Genomic DNA, 8,773 nt, shown 5'->3' with positions numbered 1-8,773 from the left:
AGAGAGAGAGAACTCAAAAGAAGAGACAAGATGGGGGAAGGCGATGATATATTAATTTCACTAAAAAACAGAAAACATGCTATTTTTTTTTCTTCGAATTTCAGTAAAAATTTTCTACTGCATTTATTCTGTTTGTCCGCCAAATGATGAGCTCTTATCATAGATTGAAATAAACAAGAACTCTAATAGAAAAAGAAAAGAACAAATCAACAAAAAGGTATTCAACCCATATTTTCTTTTCTCTCTATATGCCTGTATAAGGATTAAAAACCAAAACAAACACACACACAGGCAAAGACAAACACACTTTCTCCTGAATAATATCTGGGTAATTTTGAACTCCCGTATTATGGACATGAGTGATGATTTGAACCACTCATATTCCATTTTAAACACATAAAAGCCTCTTTATTTCATATATCTTTTGTATATAATGATATCAGAATAGAAGAGTAGATTGATACTAGCACTTATGTCGCTGACATTGTGGTTCGAACACACCATATGATTTTCTCATAAGCAGCTTGACCAATTAATTAATAGGGACTTTCTCCGACGTAGTTCCCCGGAGGATAATAGTTGCAAATGACAAAGACCTTTCCGTTGGTGCACGTAACTCTAGCGCACCCCAGTTCGACGGAGTCGTCCCAAACGACCTGAGTGTAGTGCAGGCACTCTCCTCCCTCGCAGGAGTTGGTGTTGTGGTTGTAGTTAATCTTTTCCGACAGCCATAGATCTACCGCTTCTTTCCCGCTAAAAGCCCCCCAGCCTTGGGCCAAGTTCTCGCCGTAAGGCCCCCTCGAGTGGTCCAGATCGCAGTCGCCGCCCCTCTGGTTCGCGTAATTCTGAGCGTAAGCAGCCACCGTCTGGTTCCACTCTAGCGGCACCACGCCTACCGCCTTCCGGGCGGCATTGTGGGCGGCTACGTAGTCTTGAGGGGAGTTTTGGGCGAGGGAGCAGCCGGCGGCGGCGGAGAGGACTACGACGGCCAGCAGGAGTGCGCCGCTGCCTATAATGGGATGTTCCATTTCGGTTGCTGTTTAAGTAATGTGGAAAATTAAGATATGTGGGTTGATGGGGAGGTGGGAGTGAATAATGAGTGGGGGAGGACGGCGGTATTTATACAGAGAACTGAGGAGAGGAGATGAAGGTAATTAGTGGTCCTTGGAATGAGGGGATGATTGCATGCCAAATATGGCTTGGTTTTATCTTAGCTTGCATGAATCCAAATGTCATCACACTATACTCCAATACTTTTTTATTACCTTAAAAGGAATACTGTCATTTTTTCTTTTTTTCTTTCTAGGCACATCTCACTGATTCACTTCGATGCTCACATGAAGAAGTTTTATTATTATTATTATTATTATATAATGTTTTTTTTTAGGTGGGGTGAGGGTGCGGTGGAAGGAGTGATGGTTTTTTTATGTAAAATTTGCAATACTAGCTTGTTTGCCTCAAGAGAGGGATGAATTGGAGATTAAAAAATTTTCTCATGAGTTCAACTAATCTAGTAAGAGTATTACGCAACCTAGGGGCAGTATAAATATATATGAAATTGCACATATGATATATTAAACAATTTTTAGACCATGCACCATAATTTCAATATTTCTCAACAAAAAAGTAATTATATGTCAATCAGCTATGCAGTATATTCAGTAGAAAATTTAAATCAAGCACAAAATAGAATATAATGCAGGAAATGTAAACTTGACACCGAATATGATATCGCGGTTCAGTCAATCCTACCTACGTCCCCGCCTTGGTAAACTCGCACAAGGATTACACTATAAGTTCACTTAACAGGTGGAGCGGCACTGTTTACATTTAGGTCAATTAGCGGGGCTAACCTCGACTTACACCTTACCAGGATGGTGCACCTAACTTTCCTAATCAGGTTTAAGCCAATTCGGGACTATTCAATAGGGCTATTCTCTCTCTTCAGGCTCATGCCTGGAATACAATAAATATGAATTTACGTACACAAAACTATACTTCTTAACTAAACAGGTATGTACTACAGTACGCGCAGTATACTCAATCAACCACACATCAACAATATAGGAAATTATAAGCTTGGTGATGTGATTTTGTGGAAGCAAACACTCAACAAAATATAATCACAAATATGCTCAAGAATGTTCTAACAAGCTATTTCTTTGAAACAAAGTATAACAAATTTCAATATTGAATTAGGGTTTCAAAGATGCTGCAAACAATATTCAAATCAACTCAAAAATATTTTCCTAAAATGAAATAAGCATAAGAGTTGTTTGAAAAATTATAGCTTATAAAATATTTTGCACAAGAAAAATATAACTATAGGAATCTTGCAATAACAATGCAAAGATCGACAAGCTAATGAGTTTTCCCAAACACAAGATTTATCAAATTAAATCTATGGGAAACACTCTTTCTTAACTCTCAAAAATCAAACAATCAACAATCAATCTAATGAGAGTGTTAAACAATCTATATCAAAGCAATAAGCATAATAAGAACTCTCACAATGCTACGATTTATCAAAGGAATGGATGTATGAGAGTATTTTGAGTTGTATGGGCTAAAATGAGCTTTTGAAATTGAGAGAATTTTTGCTAATGATCATCACTAATCTCCTACTAATCAACACAAATGAGGCCCTATACATAGAAGTTACTCAAATTATAACTGTTAAAGATACATAAGGCATTATTAGAATTGTTTAAAATCCAATTAGAAAAAGTAACCACATTTAAACAATTTTAACCTTAGTAAAAAATAAACAACCGGAGAGTTTTCAGGTGGCTGAACCTTGGTTCGGTCGCCCAAATAGACTCAGTTAAAAAAGTAAGTTTTGAACGTTCAGGTGCCTGAGTTTGGGTTCGGTTTGCTAAATTGAGGCGATTCCATTATGTCCGCATTTCGGTCACCTGGTCTATGATTTTATTAACTGAACTCATGTGTTTGGTCGCCCGATGCCCAATTTTAACGTAAACGTTCGATTGACTGAGTTGGAGGAAAAGGTCAGTTCAGGGTTTCGGTCGCTTATAAATAGTATGTCCATATTTGGTTCGGTCGCCCGAAACCAAGTCAACTTGCTGACTTCTCAGCCGTTCGGGCGCCCAAAGTGTTTTGAACACAACGGGTTCGATCACCTGACCTCTCACAAATTTGCCTGTTAAGTTCATTTTCACTTCAATTAATTCCCTTGATATTTTAAGTGATTTTGGGGACTATTTTGTGTGATTGTGTAGGACCTAGGGTCAGTCAAAGTTCTTTTTGAGTTAGTCCCAAAAACTTGGTTTGAACCCTAAGGTCATTCGGTTCTTATGGTCAATCTACGGTCATGTTGAGCTTACAATTGCCTACATGCATGACGTGCAGAAATTATTACAGACCGATATAAATTATTACAGACCCAAATATAATAAATGCATTTACAAATGAAGCATAAGAAGGTCTTCTTCTTTTGCCCTTTATTTTCTCATTGAATATGCCAAGAGGATGATCTTTAAAACTTTCAGGCTTCCATAAATCATTTCTCATGTGTGTGCACTAAATTAATGACCTGTTCAAATACTAGGTACACACATTAGTAATATGCAGTTTTTCATAATCAAAACTAGAGATCAGACTCAAAAAGTTAACAGTTTGGATAAGGATTTTGATGAAGAAAGGAAAGGAAAGGAAATGAAATGAAAGAAAAGCAGGATGGAAACTCATTTTCATTATGTTTTCTCTCTATACCAAATAGGGTATTCATGGTTTGATTACCTGAATCGAACCTTCAAAAAATCAAATCGAACCGAAAGTTTTGATTTAGTGTTTTTGTGAATAGAAAATGATTTGAACCATTCGATTATTGATGGCCATGTTAACCAAGATGGTTTGGTTCGGTTATCTAATCCTAATCGATTTTTAAACTATTATAATTTTTTAAAAGAAAAATTGAATATTTTTGCTTGGATTTTGATTTAATGTATGCATTTACACTTTATTTATATAAATTAATCACCTAAAAAAATTTAGCCCATACTATTTTGTAACTTTAAGATATATTATATAAATTATTATATCTGTAACAACCTGAAAATCTATACCATTCTTTTAATAATAATAATAATTAAAATCACTTTGATACCCTTGTATTATCTACTATAACATCTCAGGCCCCAAGTGAGCACTGAGGAGTCCCTGATCATGTACATACCTACGTAGCGGAACACATAAACTGTACATCAACATTTACAATACCAAAATTCAGTAATTCTTCCCAAGCCATGCATACATATATACACATCACCCCAGTATAATCTACTCAAAAAAACCATTTCCTCAATACACTTACCCTACAAATAGGGTAGTGTGATAACCCTCTCTATCTGCGAGCCTGATCTGCTCGCCTAACTAGATCACCTAAAAATATTAAATCATCACTAGGGTGAGACAACGCTCAGTAAGAGGAAATATGCAATTACTAGTATCTGGCAACAGAGTTACATAAATACTATACTGATAAGTAACTGAAATAGTGAAAGCTGATAAGAAAATATACAGTACATTTCATATCTATTATGGTTTAAAATACATATGTAATATCTGAGTTTCTACTTATTCATACTTCTAGTATTGTAATATGTCTGTTGATATTCTATAAATCTATATACATATACATAACTGTGAAAAATACCTTGGAAAATTGTACGTCATGATTTAACCCCTCACGATAGGGTTTTGCTGTCGTAGGCGCGGGACTTGACTTTGGTTGGCCTACCAGGTAAGTCAACTGTAACTCTACCAATTCTCGACCCGGCCAACCTACAACCTCTCTTAGGCACGGTACTGGTATCTACCTCGTCAAACTGCCACCTCAACCCAGACTTCTAGGGAGCCTACAATCCCTTCAGGCATGATTGACGAAAACCTTCCACACACTATCTAAGATGTGTGGTTGCACTCTAATCTGTAATAGCAACGGTACCGTGCTCTGCTAACTGAATCTATCTGAAATAATTCATTAGGGATTTGATACCGTATAATACTAATATATATAATTATCTTGCTATTTCATCATGATTCCAAAATAACCATAACACTAATAAGCTTATCTGAGTACACTTTATTATCTAAGCTGAAAAATTTGTATTATTTGATCTAAAATATTTGAACTGTATAAACTGTAATATTTGAGTGTCATGGTTTTCTTGAAATTATGGCAACCATGGTATTCTGTAAGTACTGTATAACATATGTATGTACAATATCTGTAAAATATTTGTCTAATAAATATCTATCTGTATAATATCTGTAAAATATAAGTCTGATAAATATCTTTTTGTATAATATTTGTAAAATATATGTTTGATAAATATCTGTCTGTATAATATTTGTAAAATATCCGTCTGAAAAAATATCCGTCTGTATAGTATCTATCTACAAAATATATCTGTCTATATATATACACTGTAATTCATAATTCTGTAAAATTTAGTAAAACATGTTTCTATGCAAAAACACTGTAAATCATGATATTCTGAAAAACTGCATAAATCCTGAACTAATCTAATATTAACTCATGCCACACGATTAAATAAACAAAAACCCTTATAATATAATAAGTATTTTTTTTATAATAAAAATAATATATATATATATATATATATATATATATATATATATATATACTCTGTAGAATTCACCTTGAAACACATATATACTACTGATAAATTTTCTGAAATTCCTAACATAACATATTTCCCTTACCTATCTGACTGGGAAGCTTGCCTCCATTCAACTCTCACGCCCTCCCCTCGGCGTACCAACCTCAAAACCTTGTAATAATGAATATAAACATATTCCCCAATAAAACACTGAATTTCCCCAGAAAATCATCATACTTATATTTCTTGAACCTGCCTATTCATAATTTCCTAAATTATAATATACTTGAACTCTTGGGAAGATATATGTTGGGGTCCTCAACCCATGACTGCACAATCCCAAAATACCCCAACCCTGAAAATATAACATCTTAATTTTATTTCACAAAACTCCAATATATTCCCATATAACTCAACATCTAAACTCAAATAAGCTTGATAAAACTGAAAATACCCAAATAATCTACTTACCCTGATTTTGGGATGGTGCCCAAGTTGCCCCAATCAACAATTTATTTAAGCATACTTGTAAAGAAACTCCCTAGGATCAACGTAGTGGCTTTTGATCATCAAATCGGGGAGTAACAAGGTGAGAAATCTAGAGAGAAAGGAAGAGAAATTGAGTAGGAGAGAGAAAAAACTGAGAGAACATGAACTTTTTCGCTGAAACGTCGTTTTCACCTATTTATAGACCTCTTGCCACATGGCCTCGTTGACAAGCCACGCCACCTCGTCCATGAGTCCAAGAAGGGGGTTCATCAACGAACACCTAACCCTCATGACGAGTTTCAGGCCTTGAAATCAACCCTCTCTGTAAGTTCTCGTGGACGAGACATGTGTCCACGTTGACGAGCCCAAGAAGACTATTCGTCGATGAGACCCTGTTGACTCCCCTTTGAGATTTCGCTTTCCCTCTCCTTTCTTTATTATTTAATTTCTATAATTATCCAGGTTCTCCCGTCCTTATAAAATTTTATCCTCAAAATTTGGTATCTGTATTGAACACCATCATTTGGAAGAAAAAATGGACTACTTATTTTATTACTTACCCTCGCTTATGGCGGAGGAATACCATGGTTACAACTAGGGTTATGGGAGATTACAAATATATAAAAGAAAATTCTCCCAAAACCAAAACACTATCTATCCTATAGTCTAAAATACAACTATACATTTATCATTCGGTATTGAATAAATAAAATTGCCTCTATCTGAACATTACTGACTAATATTGTACCCTATTAAATAGGTGAGGGTATTTCTGTCTGATTTCCTCCTCAAGCTCCCACGAAACTTCTTCTATAGCATGATTTCTTCACAAAACTTTCACTAACTGAATCTTTTTTGTGCGTAACTCATGTTCCTTCCTGTCTAAAATCTACACTGGTGCTTCCTCACACACCAGTGAATCCCTAAGCTCTATCTCTGCATAACTAATCATGTGGGATGGGTCTGAGACGTATTTTCTTAGGATGGAAATATGAAATACGTCATGTATTCTAGATAGAGCTGGTGGTAGAGCTAGCCTGTAGGCAACTGAACTAACTCTCTCAAGTATCTCGAATGGGCCAATGTACGTAGGGCTTAACTTACCCTTCTTTCCAAATCTCATAACTCCTCTTAGTGGAGATACCTTAAAAAATACCCGATCTCCAACATCAAACTCTAAATCCTGGCAATGAGTATTTGCGTAGCTTTTCTGCCGACTCTAAGCTGCACTAATTCTATCTTTAATTAGTCAGACTTTATTGTACGCCTGCTACACCAATTCTCGTCCCAAAACTCGCCTCTCCCCCACTTCGTCCCAGTACAATGGAGAGTGACACTTCCTACCATGCAATGCCTCGTAAGATGTTATGTCGATGCTGGCTTGATAGCTATTATTATATGCAAACTCAACCAGCGGCAGATATTAGGTCCAGCTACCCCCCAAAACCAACACACAAGCTTGCAACATGTCCTCAAGTATCTGAATTTTCCTCTCAGTTTGCCTATTAGTCTGAGGATGAAAAGTTGTGTTGAATGCTAACTGCGACCCCATAGCCTCCTGAAAACTCTTCCAAAATCGTGATGTAAACCGGGGGTCGCGGTCTAAGACTATGGATATCGGCACACCATAGGAGTGAATTATCTCCTAAATGTACAACTCTGGTAGCCTATCCATAGAATAGTTAACTTTGATAGGGATGAAGTGAGCAGTCTTTGTCGGTCGATCTATGACCACCCAAATAGTGTTTTGTCCTTGTCGCACTAGTGGTAGCCCTGCTACCAAATCCATAGAGACATGATCCCATTTCCACTCAGGAATGTTGAGTGGCTACAACTACCTTGCGGGTCTCTGGTGCTCAGCCTTTATCTGCTGGCATATCAAACATTGCTTCATGAATTCGGCTATCTCTCTCTTCATTCCGCTCCATTAGAAAGACTCTCGAAGACCCCAATATATTTTATAGTACTACCTTGATGCACGGCGTATAGGGATCTATGTGCCTCCTTTAATATCGTCCTCTTGATCTAAGCATCTGTAGGAATGATAATCTGGTACGGAACTGCAGGGTTCCGTCATCTGATATGTTGAACTCTTCCTCCTTTCCATCTTGCACTTTCTCTATCAACTCTGCTAACTATGAATCAGTTCTCTAGTCAGCTTTAATTATTTCTTGCAATGTAGACTATAACACCAGGTTGGCAATGAATGCCTAGTGATTACCCTCTATGAGCTCCACACCTAACCTCTCCAAATCCATCTAAATAGGGTGTTGAATCTCCACTACTGACACCGTTACTCCTACTATTTTCCTACTCAATGCATCAACCACCACATTTGCTTTCACTGGGTGGTAGCTGATGGTACAATCATAATCCTTGATAAGTTCCAACCATCTTCTCTGCTGTATATTCAAATCTTTTTGGGTGAAGAAATACTTTAAACTTTTATGATTAGTGAAGATCTCGCATTTCCCACCGTAAAGATAGTGGCTCCAAATCTTCAAAGCATACACTACTGCTGCTAATTCAAGATTATGCATAGGGTAGTTCTTTTCATACTCTTTAAGTTGTTTAGATGCATAGGTGATGACTCTTTCATGCTGCATTAACACACATCTGAGTCCTTTCAAAGATGCATC

At 36.6% G+C, this 8,773-nt stretch overlaps 1 protein-coding gene across 1 annotated transcript; it reads right to left on the bottom strand.

The window, feature by feature from the left end:
* Positions 1-211: 211 nt before the first annotated feature.
* On the bottom strand, positions 212-1,079 carry LOC131164271 (pathogenesis-related protein 1-like). Its single transcript, XM_058121322.1, has one exon. It carries the CDS (start codon positions 1,026-1,028, stop codon positions 537-539), a length of 492 nt encoding a protein of 163 aa, XP_057977305.1. The 5' UTR covers positions 1,029-1,079; the 3' UTR covers positions 212-536.
* Between the last annotated feature and the right edge of the window lie 7,694 nt (positions 1,080-8,773).

The sequence above is a fragment of the Malania oleifera genome, chromosome 9 (assembly GCF_029873635.1).
Source record: "Malania oleifera isolate guangnan ecotype guangnan chromosome 9, ASM2987363v1, whole genome shotgun sequence".
In the NCBI taxonomy this organism is placed as follows: Eukaryota; Viridiplantae; Streptophyta; class Magnoliopsida; order Santalales; family Ximeniaceae; genus Malania; species Malania oleifera.
The sequence above is the reverse complement of the archived record's forward strand: the minus strand, read 5'-3'. Positions and strand labels throughout refer to the sequence as shown.

Coding starts and splice junctions, on each gene's coding strand:
- LOC131164271 (XM_058121322.1), bottom strand. CDS start 1,028: ATGGAACATCCCATTATAGGCAGCGGCGCACTCCTGCTGGCCGTCGTA.